Source organism: Drosophila miranda, chromosome 2 (assembly GCF_003369915.1).
Source record: "Drosophila miranda strain MSH22 chromosome 2, D.miranda_PacBio2.1, whole genome shotgun sequence".
Lineage (NCBI taxonomy): Eukaryota > Metazoa > Arthropoda > Insecta > Diptera > Drosophilidae > Drosophila > Drosophila miranda.
The window spans coordinates 1239953-1259967 of record NC_046675.1 but is presented as its reverse complement, the minus strand read 5'-3'; the positions used below and the strand labels follow the sequence as shown (position 1 = coordinate 1259967).

General features: G+C 45.4%; 3 protein-coding genes and 1 non-coding gene across 4 annotated transcripts; 3 read left to right on the top strand and 1 right to left on the bottom strand.

The window, feature by feature from the left end:
- Positions 1–8049: 8049 nt before the first annotated feature.
- Positions 8050–8782, top strand: LOC117187434. The gene is made up of 4 exons (XM_033390101.1): positions 8050–8109; positions 8170–8319; positions 8387–8554; positions 8612–8782. The coding sequence occupies exons 1-4, from the start codon at positions 8050–8052 to the stop codon at positions 8780–8782; spliced, it is 549 nt and encodes a 182-aa protein (XP_033245992.1).
- Positions 8783–10542: 1760 nt separating this feature from the next.
- Positions 10543–11287, top strand: LOC108154065. Its single transcript, XM_033390100.1, has 4 exons — positions 10543–10602; positions 10664–10819; positions 10880–11047; positions 11109–11287. Exons 1-4 carry the CDS (start codon positions 10543–10545, stop codon positions 11262–11264), a joined length of 540 nt encoding a protein of 179 aa, XP_033245991.1. The 3' UTR covers positions 11265–11287.
- Positions 11283–17430, bottom strand: LOC108154264 (cytochrome P450 4c3). Its single transcript, XM_017284500.2, has 7 exons — positions 17025–17430; positions 13417–13649; positions 13193–13352; positions 12998–13067; positions 12241–12526; positions 11887–12166; positions 11283–11813 (listed from the first exon to the last, which is right to left on the bottom strand). Exons 1-7 carry the CDS (start codon positions 17257–17259, stop codon positions 11473–11475), a joined length of 1605 nt encoding a protein of 534 aa, XP_017139989.1. The 5' UTR covers positions 17260–17430; the 3' UTR covers positions 11283–11472.
- Positions 17431–19919: 2489 nt separating this feature from the next.
- Positions 19920–20015, top strand: LOC117187589. Its single transcript, XR_004472245.1, has one exon. It is a non-coding gene; the product is annotated as a U1 spliceosomal RNA (small nuclear RNA).

Below are 20015 nucleotides of genomic sequence, written 5' to 3'. Positions count from 1 at the left end.
CGCCAAAATAAATTACGATGCTAATTAATAAAGAACAGGAGCAGGAGCCTGGACTCAGACAGACTTCCACTCTCCAGCATCCTCTCCAGCATCGAGCCAGCAGCATATCGATTTAAATTAATTTCTGTTAGAGGATGCTCAAGCGAAAATCCTCCATTACCGTAAAGTACTTGTAACAAAGTCGGAACGGTGTCGGTACGGTGTCGGGTTGGCGGTCGGGGGTCGGGGATCGGGGCTCTCTCCTGATGTCGCATCCATATGCCGGACGCGACACAAAAAAAAGAGAAAGAGAGAGAGAGAGCGATAGGAAAAGAAACAGGATGAGGAACGAGAACAGGAACAGCAACGGAAGCAGGGCATCAGACAGGAGCCGGAGCAGGCCAAACAAATTAAGCGACACACATCGTCTACGTGTACGTAGGATGCAGCCTGGACGGACGCTGGAGTCCAAGGAGCCGCATAATTTCGGAGCGTGGAAAAATATGATGACATTTGTTTCCACCTCCTCGACCCGGGCCCTGGTCCCTGCTGTGAGAGGACACTCGACTCTGGCAAAAGTTACATCGATTGCTGGCCGATTTATGCACGGCACGTGGTGGTTTGCTCCTGCAGCCAGGATCCGGACCCAGTCCCGGTCCCGGTCCCGTACCCGGTCTCTGCTCACGCACGCACTCCGGGCAACAGTCCGGGGCCGTCCCACACTCCCCCGCTTATCTCCAGCCACTCCACGCTGCACTCAACCACTCGCTGTTGGCTCCGGCGGCTCCGATTGGTCCGCTTCGGCGGTGACTCGCTACTCCAAGGCCCCGCCTTCTGATAGTCAGGGGTGTGGCCTCGAGGGTTGCGTGCTACATGCGCAAAAGCCGCACACACATTTCCCCAGGCAGCGAGCAGGGAGAACCAGGAGCAGCAGGACGAATGCGAGGTTCCCCTTTGGGCTGTTGCATTTCCTCGCTTTTGGGACAGTCCCAAGACAAACAGCTGTTCGGAATTGAATCGTCAGTAATTTCCTCTCGAGGAGCTGGATACCAAGGCGAAGGATGGGGGAAGCTCTTGGTGGAGTGGGAGAGCGCTAGTGGATGTTGGGGAGGTCTATTCGAGATGGAAATTGGATATCGAAGATAGTAAGCCAGACAAAATCAATTAAGGGTGCGTACAACTGTTTATGCCGACATCAAATTGATATATCTGCACAGTGAGAACTATTTTCTGCAGTAATTATAATTGGATGTGGAAGAGAATAGGATACATCCATACATGGATATGCTGTCCAAGAGCTTTCTTCCGCTTTCCCAATCCAATGTATTGCTCAACCTTCTGTCGGAACGACTTCAAAGGTGGTTGCACATCAGACAGCAGGGATCCACCGCATGGGTGGTGGCCCACCAAAAGTCATCATCAAATATGGCGAAGAGCCAGAGACAGAGGAGGCACCACGAAAAGGCTTTCTTTCAACTGTTGCCGCCCCGTTGCCTGGCCGCAGTTGAAAAGGGCCGACGAAAGGGCCGATCTCGGCCATGGAATGGAAGTTATCGCGCCCTATTAGCACTATTATCGATACTCCTCCGATATCCGGGAGTCGGGGCCAGTGACGCAGTTTCCCTCCGCACATAATTAATTAATAAATCAACAAAGAAACATCATCATCAGCGGCGGTGGCAAACCAGAAGCTAAGGAATCCTTATCGCAGGCCAAACGGGAGCGGGGGCCAAGGTAATCCATCAATTTTTTTTGTGGGAAACGAGCGAAAAACAACGAGAAAAACTAACAAAGCAAACGAACTGCAGGCCCAAAGGCCCAGGGCCCACAGAACATCAGAGACACCGCCGCCCATGTCGAAAAGTTTGATTTTTGGCTTTTTATGCGCACGGATTAAAATGGGGATTACAATATCAAAATGTTTGCTTATGATTTATAGCAGCCGAAAGACAGCAGCCGCACTCGTACTCTGTGGGAGTGTGGGAGTGGGAGTGTGGGAGTGGCAGTAGGAGTCGACTGGGTGACTATGTACATATATCCAACAGTAGACACGGTCGGGCGTCGGGCGGCGCTCGTCGTCGGTCGTCCGTCGCCGTCTATCGCCTCGCCCCCACCGATCCATATCCCTCCTGATGCGTATTCCCCGGCCATATGTCCGATCTGTCGGAACGGAACGGAACGTGAGAAATATTGGACTGCCTTAGTCCAGTGGTTCAGCGGCGTAAGCCCCCCGGATCAAAACTACGGCCCCCCGATGAAGTTCCGTCCGACGTTGATGCGGCCTAAGAATGTGTGATTACCGATTTATATCCATCAGACAACGGGAAGGTACGAGTATTTACCATATTCCATGGACAGGCAGGTGCCTGTTCTCTCTCAGATTCTCACGACAGTCCCTTCCTTCAAGAGGGGGACTGTATTGTATTTGGTTTAGGATTACGAGATGATGTCTTGGGCTTACTACTGCTCTTCCAGAGGGTGGGCGTGGGAAAGGCTTCGGAACCTTCCTCAATGGGAGTACGGGCAGTACGGGCAGTGCCTTGGTGGATCAGCTCAGGCCCGGGTTATCTTGTTTGTTCAGTTGATCCTTATTGAAAATAGATTTTGGAAGTTCTCAAATGCAATGCTCTCCATGACCTCAGCCTGGCGTGACCTTGACACATTAAATGTGTGAAATACCTATTTAAGGGAGTTAGGGTTGAAATGAACACTGTGTTCCAATCATATACTTTAATCTCCTCCAAATTGCTACAATGCACAGTGACTATTCTCATGAATATCTATTCTTAATCATTATTAAAAGGAGAGGACTGTTCCTCGATATGGAATGTGATTTTCCAATTAATTGAAGCACCGATGAACTCTGGATATTGCAAAAGCCCTGCTCTTAGACTTCATCGAGAAGGGAGTCAAATGTTTGTTTCCATGGGGTCTGGCCGCCACAAATACAAATACATGAACACACAGACATACGACCGTATTCGCATATCTGCGATACCGACCGATTTTTCCTGTGGGTTCGAGTGGGAGGGAGACTTTGACATTTGAATATGCCTGAGCTCTTTGTTATTTTTATATTTTCAAATTAAAATGCCAAAAGCTGAGGCTCTGCTTTTTTGCAAGCCAAAGGGTGGGAGCTGTACGAGGAGGGTCTTTCTGCTCAGGGGCTGACTGAGAAAGAGAGAGATACTATATATAGAGCAGAGGGAGTGACACCGCGCGTGAGAAATCCTTGACACGCGCGAACGCTTTCAAAATGCAAAAATAAATAATTCCAATTTAAATTCTTTGTTATTTTATTCTCTGTTTTCTTTTTAACAGTACGACGCGACGCCTGCAATTGTGTTTCTTTCTGCTGGAAGTGGAACATAAGTTTTCCTTTTGTTTTCCTTTGATTTTCCTACTCAATCATAATTTTGGGTGGTGGAAATTAATTAGATTTGCCTGGGAGTTGAGAGTTGAGAGCTGAGAGGGGGGTCCAGCAGTGTAGATACTATAAAATTATAAAAGTATACCAGCATACTGGAACCCTCGGAACTCTCAGTCAGTAATCAGCCAACCTTCGACTGTCTTTAATTTCGCAATTAAATGCTTAACTTTTACAGCCCCGCGGTAACCCGCCAGCGAACTACCAAACCAGCTACCGTATGCTGCCTGCTGGCTGCTGCCTGCTGGCCAATGTGCATTCTTTATTGGTAGTACTATCCAGCTCCCAATGGGCTCGGTGACCACTATCAGCGGCAGCTAAGCCAGCTTGTCAATTTCGTATAAAATTTATTATTTTATTTGTGTCAGGTTTCAGGTTACTGTTTCTGTCTCTGTTTCAGCCTCAGGCTCTTTCCATTCTGATCGTTGAATTTGGTTTGGAGTGAAATTATTTACATTTTGCGAGGCGACTGATTACGACCATTTTTTGCATGGCCATCGGACGAGAGTTTTGCCTGTCATAAAGCGTACTGTTTGCCCTCGCCTGGCACTCGGACCCACACTCGTATCATCGCATGGAGAGTGCCATAAAACTTGCATTGCAGTGCACGCAATCAGCCCCAGAGCAAACCACACAAATGTTTGCTAAGTTTACGATCGCAGTGGCTGACAGAGACAGAGGCGGAGGCAGAGGCCACCAGGGTCATCGCCATCGTTCTGGCGGAGATCGAACTCGACACCCCAGAGGGTGCTCATTAAACCATTTGTTGGCCAAAGCTGATTCCACTGACTCACAGCACACATTGGTCGGCCGGTCATATGATGATGTCGCATGGCGATGGCCCGTTGACAGCCGCCAGACACTTCATTGACAGCTCTCCTCAGGCACTAAAGAAAGGGGGGCACAAGACATAGAACCAAGCGCTGATAGGCTTCCTACTTGGACCCTGGCACTGACACTGGCACTGACACTAGCACCATCAGTGGTCACACTGCGTATGAGTAATGCAGAAGCGGAAAAACCAAACTCAACGGCAGACAAGCGGGGGGCTGGGGGTGGCGAGGCAAATGAAGCAACAAAATTCAGCAGCAGTAGCCACAGATTAAGAACCTTTTAAGGGGATTAATGATTTTAATTTTTTCCGTGCATTCTGTTTGCCCTGTTCTGGTTTTTCTACGAGCACTCTCTCAAGGAGTGCCTCTGCTATGGGGATTTCTTTGCCAAAGTATTGTCTATGGTTAGACAAGACAAGAACGGTTTGACACAATGGATACACGAAAGATCGTTATTCGATAGCTCATCGAAGCTCTGCCAATCTTCGCTCTTACTTTCCAACATGATACAATATTTTGCACCAGTTTTCTTGGCATAAGAGTATTCATCAATCACCATGTCGTCTCCAACTTGCCAATTGGTTTTATTTTTTCAGCCACTTTACGGACTGCTCTGGCTGTTGCTTCTGCTCTTGCCTCACGTTGCTGCCACATTTGTTTGCTTTGGCATTCCCACTGGCCCTGGCCTGGCCTGGCCTGGCGAAGTGCCAGCAAGGACATGCATGGCCAGCACGGATATTTCGCCGTCGCCTGCTCTTCCTGGTTGTTTGTTGTGCGCATTAAGCTAATTATGGCCAAATAAAGTGAGACGAAAGGAGACGCGCGCTCTGGGCAAACAGCAGGGTGGAGAAGGTCCTGTATCCTGCATCCTGCATGCTGTATCTTCTGGGTTCCGTATGGCATGCCACCACTTAACTTTCACTGGCTGCCTGCTTCTGCCGTCTCTTTCTCGCTGCTGCGGTTCGGTCTTCTGATTGTTTTTCAATTTTCTGCATTGTTAAACTTTTGCTTCCCATGTTGCGCCTTGTTTAATTTGCCGGCTGGCACGTGACAGAACCGCTGGCAAGTGCACCACTGGCACGTGGCCTTGGCACGGAGGCAGGACCCAACATCGACACCGAAACCGAGAACGTGAGCGAGAGCGAGAGCGATAGCAGCAGCTGTTTAATGGATGCTGCCTGCCGCTGGCAAATATTTTACTTGTGCTACAAGCAAATCAATTTTGTATGCCCCAGCCAAATGGAATACGAATTTGACATTGGTCCATGCCTCCTACTCCCACTCATACTCCTCCTCCTCCTCCTCCTCCTTCTCCTGCTCCTGCTCCTGGTCACGTGTCACAGAGTCGCGCCTCTTTCGCTTTGTCTGCTAATCTATCAAAGGCGATGGCAGCCCACCAAATTGGGTTTGTTTGGATATCGTTTCTGGGATGCTGCTGCTGCTACCTGCCCCACAGCCATAGCCATAGCCATACAACAGTGCCACTTGTGGCCCGCTCTGCGAGAGAGTCTCTTCCAAGCGCGGGCGCTTGTTTTCGTTTTCCCACAATTTCCTGGCCCGCCGACGACGTCAATCAAATTAGTCGAGCAACCAGCCCATGCCCCTGTCACAGCCCCTGCTGAAAGTTCACACATCAAATGAGACCCGGGGTGGGTTCATGTTCATCCTCAATCCTCATCCCTAACGTCGGCGCTAACTTGCGATTTGCGTTTGTAAATGTTTTCCTAATCAGATTTGTGTGCTAGCCACGAGGGAGTGCAATTTGTTTTGATGTCTCGCACTCGCAATCCGTTTAAGCGACATCCGAGGATTGGATTGCATTGAAGGATACAAAGGGTACGTACGATCAAGCGAGTGGATTCAAAGCGCCACCAGCTCACATAATTACTCAAGTGTTTGAATAGCGACGCATGCCAGTGGCCGGAGGGGAAGCATATGTCAGGCGGAGATTCCATCTGAAACTGTCCAGAGATACGACGTACATATCTCTGGTCTCTGTGGTCACCCCCCAATTGTGATCGATTGATTTTAAAGCCCGTTAGTAACCTAGAACAAACAGCAATCTAGTCGAGCTGGCATTGTAAATCTATAAACCCATAAAAAGTACAACGGCCAGGCACGAACACGAACTGCAATTGCAATTGCAATTGCGATTAGAATCGATTTATTGCCACAATTCGTGACCGACTCGATGACGGGGACTGGCGAAGTAAGTGTTCCGAGGGCCACTGATAGGGATCGTCATGATTCAGGGCCGCACTCCCCAAATCCCTTCATCGAATGATCGCCATTTTTCGGCTGCCCACTGTGCCGTGCGTTACGAAGCGATACGGGTACGGTTACGGTGCGATTTTCCTTCCCTTTTTCCAGTTCTTGTCTGGTTTGGGAATTACTTTTTAAGCTCTTTTTGCGTTCCGTGGATTTTTACTGCATTTACAAAGATTTTGCCATTCTAATTGATTGTTTGCCTGGGTACTGGTCCCGGTCCCCTATCCCTCCCTTGAGTACATGGGCCGCTCTCCTCATGCTTATCTTCACCTGGTTATCGATCTAGCTATCTGTGTTCCTGCCCCGATTTGAGTTATCTAACGTGAATCGTCTGAGTCCGCCTCCGCGTCGGGAAATGTGCGCATAATATCCATTTAGATATATGTATAACCAATGGCCGACCACCAGCCCGCACACGGGGCATTTATTTGTGCATTACAAGCCATAAGCACACTTAAGTTCCCACTAAGCTCTGGCGCCGCTCCATTTTGCAAAAAACAGCAAAGGAAAACAAATGTTGGAAAATATAGAAACGAGTGCACTGCAGCCACACAGCCGCAGCAGCGGGGCCAAGCCAAATGGCGACGTTCCTTGATGGCCATTTTGCTATATTGTCATTAAAATTCTTGAACGAATCCAAGGGGAGGGGCAAGGCAAACAGAAGTGTATACTAAAATTCAAATTACCATCTAATTTCAATGATTTTTAGTGGGAAAATAGTTCTGCAGCGGACACACAGGCGTCATCTGCGGGGACTTTCCGGAACTTCTCTGATCGCTTGGCTTGTGTCTCTGCTAAGGTGATCCAATGTACCAAATATATGAGTAGATTACATGTAGAAATCGTGTAGATAATATATGTAAGAAGGAGTGGTCCAGCTGGTTTATTGAGGTGGTAGCGGGGATAAGCAACAGCAGTAATAACAGCAGCAGATCAACAGCGGACAGAGAAGAAGAGGAGAGAACAGCAGCATACGGACGCGACTCAAGCAGCAGCAGAAAATCAGCAGAAATAAGCCGTAACATTAAGAACTTTTGTAAGCACACATACCAGGCCACCGCGATAATAATACGAATAAACAATACTCTAAATAATATCTTACATATATATGATACATTTATATTCGCGTCATTGTTCTTCGAGATGATATACACGTACATTCAATATTTTGTGGTACTATATCTAGTCGGGGAGTCTTATTGGAAAGCTTTCCATCAACCCTTTTAATCAACAATTAGCCAAAGTTCTTCCTTTTTCCCGATGGGGATTATCTATTTCAATCCAATCAAACTGGTATGCTTGGTATGACGTATGGTATGATTTGAATAATTCTTTAGTGTTTTGCACCCAAAACAATGCAAGCGTAACGAAATAAATTAAGAGATAATAGACAAAAGATACATCCAATTTGTTCCACTGCACTAAAATATGTGATTGATCAATAGCACTCAATGGATTGAAATGGATTATCTGATGTGATTTTAATCATTTGTTCCGAATGGATATATACCCTTGTGCCACTGGTTTTCATTGCTTTTCAAGATGAGCTCGAGGTACATTATTCTGGTTCAACTCCTTGTGGTTCTACATCTATTGAGAGGAGTGCGTATACTTTTAATGAACATCAACTTCAACTTTACCAATAATTAACAATTATTCAAGATCGAGTCCAAGTTCGAGTTTACAAACATCAAATGCAATTCCCTGGATAAGGAATTCGATGATTTTGAGTATTGCTATCTTAAGTCGGTGAATCGAAGCTACAAGTACTTGTCGCTGAAAGTGAATTTGTATAAAATTCCCATCACTAAAGTCAAAGTGTGTATATATTTGCGAAATTTGTTTAACAACTTAAAAACATATGCTTATATCGTTCTAGGTTAATTTTTCCCTGCTCAAGCGATTCAGCGGCTACAAACCATTCCTCTATAATTTTACTGTGGATGCTTGCAAATTCCTAAGCAACCGAAAGTCAAACCCCGTCGTTACTTACTTTCATGATCTGTTCAGGGCCCACTCCAATATGAATCATACATGCCCCTTCGATGTAAGTGCCTTCAGAATGAATATGTTATTCACACTTTGAAATGATCCTTCTTTGCAGCACGATATTGTGCTGGATAAGCTTTCTACCAAGTTTGTTGATCAGCAATTCACAGAAGTTCTACCCTTTCCTCATGGGGACTATCAGCTGCACACCAGCTGGCATGCCTACGGTATAAATCGAGCTGAGGTCGATATATATGGCACTCTTTCCCACAACTTTGAAAACTAAAGAAATAAACTGAGAAACACCGCTACTTTCCAAAGCAGTCTTATCTCTAAATAAAGAAATCTCTAGCTGAACTATACCGAGACAATCTATAAATTTGATTTGTATACCCGTCACTCAAAAAGAGTATAGAGGTACATATATTAGATTTTTGGTAAAAGTGAATATGAATAACTCCCTGAAAGAAACGTTTCCGACCCCAAAAGCATATACATATATTCTTGATCATCATCAATAACCGAGTCGATATATGTCTGTCTGGCCGTCTTTCCGTCTTGTTTGACGTGTGCGATCCCTAGCGGTTCGACCGATTTGTTTTGGCAAACAAGTACATAAATACAAAGGGCAACTTCTATGTTAGTAGTCTCTATGAAATGTACAAATGGACCGTGACGTACCTGCGAGGAATCGGTCATTTGTTACTTTCATTATGATTTAAAATAACAGGTTTTTTTTAGTTATGTTATGCTCCAAGCCGTAATTATTAGAGTCGCACGGAGCGGGAGTTTAAGAGAAAAATGCTCTTAAGTATTGCGACACTGATAGAACGCGCTTAAATTTCAGTAGAATGAGTCAATTTTGAAATTTCATTTTATATATAATATTATGCACCAAAACTCCCCAGTATATGTAAAAAAAGTAATACTAAATAATGTAAAAATGCAACGAACAAATAAGAGAGCTCATTAAACAATTTTCTTTCAAAATAATGGATGTACCAGTGTCACTTATGTAATTATGAGTTTATTTAAATGCAAATAATATTGGAGTTGAAAAACATACATATTCATTCGGTATCTGAACTATCGGAACTTAAAACGCCATCTTCAAACTTAACATCTAATAGCGAAGCTTTAACCTCTTTATTCAACTCCATATTTTCTTCGGAAAGCCTTGACGATGATTTTGATAAATTCGACATTAACGGATCAGATGTAAAGAGCAATCTTCCATCGTATTTTTACGTGAAGACTTTCGGGTGAGATGCTGCCTTATATTTCGAAGACCTTTGTTACGAGCCTCCAATGATTTCGGCTCCATGCTATAATATGTTGTACACTGAGAATGGCATATAAAAAGATGGATAGTTTTCAACAAATAGTTCAGCTGTTGTAAATCAAAATACGCGCAAAACCTCAGTATTGACTTTATACCCACATGCCATAGTCTCAGTATCGCGCTAAATCAGTAAATTAGATCGACACCAGCTATTTCGCTTGCAAATTTTAGCTCTCGGATAAACCGGTGCATATAACCTATGTGAAGCATATGTACATTCAAGGCATCTTATCCAAGCATGTAATGTAGAGACACCATACTGATATAAATTTGCATTAGGTGTTCGACTTTTGTCGATGTTCACTCCGGTGGGAGTTTTGTAATAGCTCTTGCACCAAATATACGTTCGGTTTGACGCTTCCGAGCTTCACGGAAATTTCGTTCATACTCAGTAAGGTATTAGGAATCGAAACCACACAAAAGGTTCTGCCATGAAATTTTGAACTAAATGGAGCTGGATTGGTCATTTCACACACTGTGTTACGGTGCGCTTTCGACTATGAGCTGCAATACTCGTCAGTACTGTCAAGACATGTGTACAGAAAAATTGATTTTTAAACCCTTCACGCCTGACATGATATAGGAATCGATTATCTGATGTGATCACTGTAATCGCTTGCTTCAAATGGGGAATAAATACTCGTGTGCCGTAACTGTCCGGAACACATATCGTATCGCCCTGATTTTCGGTGTGTCTGAGAAAAATGAGCTCCACGTACATTGTTCTTGTTCAACTCATTTTGTTCCTATATCTAGTCAGAGAGGTGCGTATTGTATCCTTTTAATCCTTACTGAAGATTGTATAAAAAATGAACGATATTCTAGATCGCCTCAAAAGTGGAGTTTACGAACATCAAATGCATTTCACTGGATAAGGAATTCGATGATTTTGAGTATTGCTATCTGAAGTCTGTGAATCGGAGCTACAAATATGTGTCCGTCAAAGTGAATTTATATAAAATTCCAATTACCAAAGTACAAGTATGTTTGTAAGACATTTTTGTGTAAGTCATTTTTGTGTATAGATGTTATCGTTTATAGGTGAACTTTGCACTGCTCAAGCGATTCAGTGGCTATAAGCCGTTCCTCTACAATATCACTGTGGATGCCTGCAAGGTATTGAAAAATCCAAAATCGAACCCAGTGTTTGTTTTCTTTCACGGTATGTTCAGCGCCCATTCAAATATGAATCATTCCTGTCCCTTCGATGTGAGTGTAGAATTACTAATCTATTTGAATTTCCTTTTAATTCCCTCCTTTTTATTCCCAGCATGATCTCGTGGTGGAGAAGGTTCCTGTGAGCTTTATCAATCAGCACTTTACGCAGGTCCTGCCATTTCCAGAGGGAGAATACCTCTTCCAATCCAATTGGATCGCTTACAAAGTAAATCGAGCTCAAGTCAACTTCTATTTCACTCTTTCTTAAATTGTTTGGATAGTTCGGATAAATCAGCATAGACCATAAATCAATATTCAATCACTGAGTTTTAATCTTAGCCTAACATTGAATAGATTACAGAGAGAGACAAGGGCATACCCCTCTTAGAATTAATCGTTTAGTTTAACATAAACTAGTCCCTAACATTATGGTATCTCTAAATATTTACACGTTATATACTTTGGATAGCTGCCCCTTAATCGCGCGGCGTGATTTTGACACGGAGCCCGTCCTTGGGCCGAAGGATGAGCTCACCCAGCAGAGTGAGATCCTCGCGACGATCCACGGCCTCGATCTTGTACTTGCGCAGCACGGTGGAGATGACCGCCTTCTCCTCCAGAATGGCGAACTTTTGGCCAATGCAGTTGCGAGGTCCGGCGCTAAAGGGGATGTACGCGAAGGGGTGGCGGCCTGCACAGTTCTCGGGCAAAAAGTTGTCCGGATTGAACTGTTCGGGCTTGGGAAAGACCCGTGGATTGCGGTGCAGGGCGTATGTCATGATGATGGCCTGGGTGCCGGCGGGTACAAGCTTTCCACCTGGAAACGGAGGAAGCGGCAACTTCAGTGATCGATAACTCAGTTGGAGAGTCAGATTATTCTTATGTCTTACCGATATTCACATCCTCACCCACCATGCGAGCCATCATGGGCACACTGGGGAAGAGTCTCAGGGAGTCCTTGATGCAGCACTCCAGATAGCGCATGTCCATGAGGTTCTTCATGGTGGCGGGGGTCTCCTTGTCGTTTCCGAAAATCGAGTCGAGCTCCTCTGCCACCTGCTCCTGGTACTCCGGATGGCAGCCTAGAAGGAACAGGGTCCACGAAATGGCCGCCGATGTGGTGTCATGTCCCTCGAACATGAAGGTGTCCACCTCCTCGCGAATGTCCTCCTGCGGAGTGGCAAAAGGACAGGTTAAAAGAGTGGCTTGTAGTGACTTAGAGTGGCTATTCCAGCTTCACTTACATTGGTCAGAACGGTTCCATCTTTGGAGGCATCGATCAGCAGGTCCAAGAAGGCCAGACGCTTCTTCTTTCCCACATCATCGTAGGCATCGGGGATGTTGTTGTTATTGTTGTTGTTGTCCTGCAGGAGGGCCAACTCGGACTTGCGCTCCCTAATCACCATATTCGAGAATCCGTGCAGCGTGTTGATGTAGCTCTGGTGGAGCTTGTAGTCGTCCGTCAGCCGGAAGATGAGGTCGCTCTGCAGCCAGATCTTTGACTGGCGACTCTGCACAATCGAGCCAATCCTAAGGGGGATTCGAATGGATATTGGAATGGGGATTGGGATTGGAAAAGTGTTGCGTTAAATTGAAAGTTAGTCAAGTGTGGGTCTTGGGTGTGTGCTTCATGAGGCGTGGCAGGAGCAGCAGCAGCAGCAGAAGCAGAAGCAGAAGCAGGAGTTGTCTGTTATCAGCATCAGAGCACTTCAAGCATCGCATTGACATCTTAATCTCGCATATTTTCCACATGGCTGTACTTCAGCTCCTGCTCCTGCTCCTGCCCGACCGGAGGATGGGCAATGGGAGGACATGTGTATCTGGGAGGGTGTGTCTTTGTCTGACAGCTGGCATGACAGCTCTCGATATTAAACTGCTGCCAGGGCGGGGCGTTGATAACTTTCGGCAGATGAGGAAGAGTTGCACACACCACACCCGAACCCCTCGCGCAATTCCATACTCTTTTCTGGTCATTATGATGCTGTGTGCTGAGTCGCTTACCCGTAGACTGCCTTCACGTACTCCGACTCGCTGTCGCTCTGGGCATAGATTCTGCGACCCATGGCGGTCTCTGAAATAAGACGAGTGACGCAATTAGCAACGGTCTATGGTCTATGGTCTATGGTATATGGTCTATGGTCGGTGGAGATGGGGCATGGGGCATGGGTCATGGGACTACCCGATATTGACACTCACCACAAACAATGTCCAAGGTGCAGAGCGTGACGTAGGGAAACAGGTTGAACGCCTCGCTGCCCACCTCGACGGCTAGCTTGCGGGCCAGCACGGCGCTCTGCTCGTTGAAAACATCCACAAAGTCGTCCAAGATTTTGAAGTGGAAAGCAGGCGTGAGAATCTGCAACAACAAACAGCACAGAGTTACTCCAGAATTCTCCCGGACACTCGGCCCAAGCCCTTACCTTCCTGCGGGAATGCCATTTGCGGTCGGTGCTGGTCAGGAGGCCGGTGCCCAGCCAGGGATGCAGATAGTCGTAGTCGTGGCTCTTGTTCACAAACTTCTGGCTGTTCAGGATGGGCTCCACCGTTTCGGGCTCGAAGAGCAGCACCCGGGGCGAGGTGCCCTGCCAGACGCGATTGATGCCGAGGCGCGTGCCCCACAGCTTCTGCATGCCGATGACGCGGTTGAAGAGCTCTGAAAGGGAATTGGATTGGTGTGCGGTTCGCAACCGGTTAACAAACTCAAATCGTAACGCTTTTGACAAATTTGTGTGAGAACATAATTTATGGCAGCAATTAGAGCCCCCCGCCCCCTCTTTGGGCGACAATCAAGGTCGCTGCAGTTATTTTCTAAGAAAATACCCAAATGCCCAGAAAGCAGAGCAGAGCGAGGGCAGGTTCACCTCTCTGTCTCTGACTGTGTGATTGTTTGCATATGTACATATGTATGTGTTGGAGTCCATATGTGTTGCATTAATTAAAAAGATGAAACACTCTCTCGCACACAGGCAAACACCGGGGGGACCTACACCTATCCCATGCGTGGCCATTCAGCGATCTCTAATAATGACTTTATGTAACCCCCAAAAAACACCCAAAAAGCAAACTTGATGATGACGCCGACATACTAGTTATGATGTCGGAAGTTTGCATGGAAGGCAAAGGCAAAGGGGTAGCCAAAATGGGTAGCAAATTTCGTACTCTCCAAAACAAAGCACATTTCACAGAGTCCGAGCCAGAGCCAGTGCCTCTATGCCGGCACAGCAGCCTCTGTCTCCATGGGTGTATGGGTCTTGGGGTCTCTTCATTATCATTTTAATTTTGATTTTGATTTCATATTGTACCTGTATTGCCTGTCACCTGCCTGCTGCGGTATTTTTGTGCGTAAAATTGCTTTGGCAATTTGAAATAATTTATGTCTGGCATAATTTTGGTAGCTGGCTCTCGCTCGGCTGACATTGGCAGTGCACATTAAAAAGCAGTTACCAGATGGCGATGGCGATGGCGATCGCAAGTACCACCCAATGCCGCACCCACCCGCAATGCAGAACACCCACAGCCAGCCGTGACCCGAGAGCCAGCGAATGTTCTTAAGCGTTAGAACTGGAAACCAGTCGAAGCCTTGGGAAGCACTACACATAGCTCCACTCCACGCCAGACACACTCATATGTTGCCGAGTTTCTTGGCTCTTCAGCAGCGGCGAGCAATCCAAGAGAAACATGCATGATCAAGAACCACGTGACCTTGGGCAGCTGTTCGTTCGCTCAGCCATTTGCTGCAACGTCATATTTCATGTTTATCATTTAACAAAAGTCTCGTAATTGCAGAGACGTTCTTAGATTAATTTATAATAAAAAAAATATTCATAAAACCTCTTCAGAGGTTGTAGACCAGCTGGTCCTCCTTGATTGCCTTGACTGCAAAAGAATCTTTTATTTAGCAAGCATTTGAGCAAATCTTCTGACTATTCGGCTCTTGTGCCTTGAAGATGACACTCATAAAAGTATAGGACTAGACTATACTAGACTGGTTTTGACGAACCAGTTCCTAATGTTCTGGCCGACTCATTAAAAGATCTAACTTGATTATCACTTGGTCGAAACACTGCTAAACATTCAATGAAACTTTTTACATTGGTACGAGTTAATGCTAATTGGGCAGTGAAAACGGAAGATGCCAAGAGCCCATAAGAACCCTCAAGATTAACCGAAAACCTGATTTTGGGGTACAAGAGATCTTCAAGCATGAATCTCTTGAAAGCCAAAGACAAAGAACAAAACGGAAGTGAATCGAATCGAATCGAATCCAGTCAGGGCTTAGCGCATTTCATCGAATGAGTAACAATCCGCTCAAAGCCCCGCTGCAGCGGTCCAATAGTTTGGCTACAAAAATTTGTATCTCTTGGAGGCTGCTTCCGCATTTAAATTTATGTTAATTTGCTTTGTTTTCGGCGTTGCAAAAGCCGGACAGCGGATCTGAGGCGTGCGAATTAATCATACATCAATCGATCGCTGGATGGAGAACTGCAGAGTTCTTCTACGATTCAGTGTCAAGATCAAGTCCGCTTCGGTTCGCCCAGAGGCCCATTGTCCATTGTCCGCTTGTAGTGGCCAGGGAAGAAACCGAAGATTGAATTCCCTTAAGCTCGAACACCAATGCTTTAGGAACTTATATCGCCGATTGATTAGCAGGGCTTTGGTGATGATTTGGGAATTAATTTCTGTGCATACGCTGACGTCAGAATCCGTTACGGAATTTCATGGTCACTAGAGTCCGGGCCGTGCCGGAGCTCTCACGCCCCACGTGCCCGTTAGTGCACTAACCCCGATTCCCTTTTCTGCCGAGACTGTGACGAAAAAATTATTAAAACAGCCGTGCCAGTACATTATACGCTTGGACCTTTTTGTGAGCCCCCGCCCCAGCCCCAGCCTCAGTCTCAGTCTCAGTCGCAAACTAAGTTTGAGCCGGGTCTGGGTCTGGGTCTGCCTCTTAAATGGTTTATGGCTATTTTTATCGGTCTTCAAGTAAGCATTTGTTTGGCTTGTTATGCTACGCTTCTCGCCACTGATCTTTCTTACTATTCTTCGCAGACTCTCTCCGTTCTCTCTCAGATTTAGTAATTGTTTAATTCCATATAAAGAGCGTGTGATAACTTCAGTCAAATTACACTTGAAATATTACGCGTGAGGGAAAGTCCTGACCGACTTTAAAGTCCGGTCGTATATCAAGATCAAAGGCATTTATTTACGCTAATTTGTTCATTTCATTGTTCCTGTTTTAATTCTATAATTCATCTCAAGTTACGTTTAGTGTCAATTAACCTCCGCTCAGCACCGTGTGAGGTTTCCAATGAAATATTTTATTAGATTGTTTGTTGACTCTTCTGTTGGCTTCCGTTTTGGGGCAAGGGTGAATGCCTTCCAGCAGCAGCCAGAACTTTTCCCTAATCGAAATTCATTAGACTAAACAGCTCGTTTGGGTTCCACGCTCGAATGCAGCTCTGGGCTTATGCTCACGTTTTCGTTTGGCCCCAATCGAAGATGAGGCAAACCCCGCAAAAACAGCGACAAATATGTTAATTAAATTATGTGTTTCAACAAAAACAAAAAACACAAAATAACACAAAAAAAGAAAGACAACAAAGCGCACAAATCACCTGCTTATTACAATCAAAATTTTTAGCAGGACAGGTTTTGTTGCATTTCAAAATGTTTGTCGAGGCTGTTCTATAAATCAATTAGCGACTGGGTTTATGGGGACTATCTTCCGCAATGAAAGTGAATCTCCTATTCCAAAACATAAGCAAAGTTCATTAACACTGGAATCCAATCCACAGATCGATCCATCGAAGATCTGTCGCCTGGCTCGTTGGGAGCTAGCTGATCAGCAAAAATTAGCACCTCCTCGGCTGCTCGGCTGCTCGGCTCAATGTTTGTCCAACCAATCATACACCCCTTGGTTCGGGTATAGGCATAGGTGTATCAATGACTCAGGGTCAATATCACTAACTGGAGCAATCACTGAGTATGCTCTAAATGGGTGTCTGAGAACTCTAGAACTCGTACTCACCATCGTGATCCACATTCATTTCGATGGCATTGCCCAGGAAGGGCATGGCGGCTGGGCCCGGGATCTTTTCTATGTGCTTCACCAGGCGGGACCTGCGCTTGTTGTACACCACCAGGAAGAGGGCGATGGACGCCAGCAGGAAGATCGTTATGGGGGAGTAACCCGAAATCACTTGGGCCATTTTCGTGAGCAGAATGCTCTCGGCCATCAAAGAACTAATAACTTTTGAGGACATCGTTTATGCCAGATTGCAATTCGGAAATCGGAATAGTGTTTATTATCGTTTTGAGTGTGTTTCACTTTGTAATGCCCGGGGCATGCATGTCCCTGTCGCACGTATACGTATGCAGATCGAACCGGATCCGGCGAACCCAATCAAATTTTGTTGGGTATAAGCGCTGCGAACTCCAATAGACAACTAACCAAAAATCCGAGATTGCACAAAAATTTAAAAAGAAGTGCTAAAAATTTCGGGCCAAGCGTTTCGGGTTTCGAGCTCTCGGCGCAAGCTCAGCTTCGGGTCGCAGCTCTATCTGTACCAGTGTCTGTGTCTGCATTTGTGTTTGTGGCTGTATCTGTGTGTGAGGAGAGTATCTCCGTTTGCTCGACAGTGGTGTGGTGCGGTGCTCGATCGCGAAAAGGTAGTAGAGACCGCGAGATGGCAGTGCCGGAGGCGACAAAAAGGTAGCCAAAAGCACTGCCTTGCACCCGGCTGTCTGTCTATCTGTCTGTCACTCTCATTGTTGCCTAGATGACTGGGCCTTTTGCTGTTTATGCGACCTACAAATAGTTGCAGTCGAGGGTTCCACAGAGAGAAATAGTGACGATTTTAAAATGAAATCTATTCGATCGAGAACTTATAGAATCTTCCTAGAACACATCTCATCTGTTTATGTACAGCTCTTTGGGCAGAATGCCAGTCCCCAATATATCATTTTAGGACCCACTATTTTCAGTGTAATATTTCATATATGACGTACATATTCCCCGTTGTATTTTTTGCATTTGTATTTTGATGACTTGCCCTTGGGTTCGAAAACCAAAAACAGAAGTTGCCAAGATCTATCTCCGTCTATGAAATTAATTGCTGATAGACCATTGACAGCTCCAGGTTCTGCCCAGATGTGGCCTTGGACAGCAATTGGGATAAGGCCGTTCGATTCTATGATAGACCATTAACTAAAGATACACAATTCAGTATGTGAGTGCAATTAAAACACTGTCTCAAACGCATTGTCATGTCCGCTAGTAGACACTTCAAAATGGGAGCTCCGTTTAGTTCGAGTGGGGGTTCATTTAAAGAATTTCAAAATCATTTTACCAACCGCTGCGCTGGCACTGGGTTCTGGCTCGTAGACTTGAAGATTCTCAGGTAATTAGCTGGCATTGAGATCGAACTATGTTTTATGTAACCCAAGGCCAAGGAGAAGCTTCCTTATGAGCTATTTCAATGGCCGTCGTCACAGGTCGAACTCGTGCTGCGGCTGAAACCAGCGTGACTTCTTTTGGGGTTCTTAGTTAAAATTAATCTAATATCGTTATTTGCGTTTTAGGTTTCGTTTTGTGTCTGCTCTGTAAGACGCCGAACCTGTTCCTAACATGTGCGCCCGCGCCCCTTAAGATCTGAAATTTCAGATGCCGACAGAACCTTGCCAATATATAATTTAAACAGTAGGTTTATTCCACCGCTCCAGGCTGCTCCAGGGTTTGCCAGGCTTGCCGTGTGACATAATCCCATCGAAGAGAATAATTTAATAGATATTGTTAGACTAGCACCCGAAATAAATTATAGAACCGGACTCAAAGAAATGGGGGAATTATAGTAGGTATCTGAAAGTTGGATACAAAATTATCATAACAAGCTGAGAAAGAGATCGCATCCACCCAAAGGTCAGGGACCACCGTCCCAGCCAATTTCCAGCATTCTACCAGCATCTAAGCTGCGATAAACACCGACCAATACATTCATGTTACATTCACCATTTCGGGGGCCTCATCTGTAAATCAGAAACGTAGAAAAGAAGTGATTACGAAACCTCCAAAGAGGCACACAACACACACAAACACAATCGAATTAAACTCCGTTGTCTGAGGCTGAGTCTGAGTCTGAGTCCGAATCTAGGAAGTAGATATCGAAGTAGCTGTTGGACCACAGTGACTCGTTCTTTAATTATAGAAGAATTAACAGCTTCGCTGAAGAAAAAGCGGATTGCCCGAAATTGCCGAGTCATGCGCTGTTCGAGACGACGCGTCGTCCACTTCTGTTTTCATTTAACAATTTTATCGTCTAATTCTTGGTACTTCCAGCATGCCAGCCACCATATTCTACCATACAACATGCAGAGACAGACAAAAGCGACACAACTCAGGCTTCGGGGGAAGCCCCTGCGCAGTCAAATGTCGTCAATCTAAGCCATTTAATCATAGTGGAATCTTCCCTCTCTGTCCATAACATAACATAATTATATGTAAGGTAATGGGCCTTTTATTTTTAATACGATGTGTGTGTTTTCCCTTCTTGGATTATGTTAATGTGCCTACGTGCATTTGATCAATGGCGATTTGCAACTCACACGAATATGCTAATAACCGGTAGAGATGCTCGAATCATGTTATATGGAGGGCAGCCTCTACCTTCTTGAATTTCAAGATCAAGGCCACATGGTGGTGGCTTTTATTCATTCATCACGAAGACCGTTTCCACTTCTTCCGCTCTTGGAATATTTTTGGGGAAACAAAATTCCAGAAAATACTCCTCTTGAACTTGAGAATAAACAATTTCAGATGGAGACAAAGAAGCTTAAGGAATTTACTGTCGAAGTTGAGGACAGCGACATTTTTCAATCAAGAATAATATAATATTAGTTTTCGAATATATGTATGTACAGATATCTCATACTTAGGCTGAGTTGACCTCTGCGATTATTCCTAATGTGAATAACTCGTGCGTGTAATTTTTGGTAGCCGGGAATGGCGTTCGCGCCGTCCCGA

What these genes read in the sequence shown, in the direction of transcription:
- LOC117187434 (XM_033390101.1), top strand. Translation starts at nt 8,050, where the DNA reads ATGAGCTCGAGGTACATTATTCTGGTTCAACTCCTTGTGGTTCTACAT. An exon ending in TTCTACATCTATTGAGAGGA is followed by an intron (nt 8,110 to 8,169) that starts GTGCGTATACTT and finishes CAATTATTCAAG; the next exon opens with ATCGAGTCCAAGTTCGAGTT. An exon ending in ATAAAATTCCCATCACTAAA is followed by an intron (nt 8,320 to 8,386) that starts GTCAAAGTGTGT and finishes ATATCGTTCTAG; the next exon opens with GTTAATTTTTCCCTGCTCAA.
- LOC108154065 (XM_033390100.1), top strand. Translation starts at nt 10,543, where the DNA reads ATGAGCTCCACGTACATTGTTCTTGTTCAACTCATTTTGTTCCTATAT. An exon ending in TCCTATATCTAGTCAGAGAG is followed by an intron (nt 10,603 to 10,663) that starts GTGCGTATTGTA and finishes ACGATATTCTAG; the next exon opens with ATCGCCTCAAAAGTGGAGTT. An exon ending in ATCATTCCTGTCCCTTCGAT is followed by an intron (nt 11,048 to 11,108) that starts GTGAGTGTAGAA and finishes TTTTATTCCCAG; the next exon opens with CATGATCTCGTGGTGGAGAA.
- LOC108154264 (XM_017284500.2), bottom strand. Translation starts at nt 17,259, where the DNA reads ATGTCCTCAAAAGTTATTAGTTCTTTGATGGCCGAGAGCATTCTGCTC. An exon ending in AATGAATGTGGATCACGATG is followed by an intron (nt 13,650 to 17,024) that starts GTGAGTACGAGT and finishes ATTCCCTTTCAG; the next exon opens with AGCTCTTCAACCGCGTCATC. An exon ending in ATGGAACCGTTCTGACCAAT is followed by an intron (nt 12,167 to 12,240) that starts GTAAGTGAAGCT and finishes GCCACTCCGCAG; the next exon opens with GAGGACATTCGCGAGGAGGT.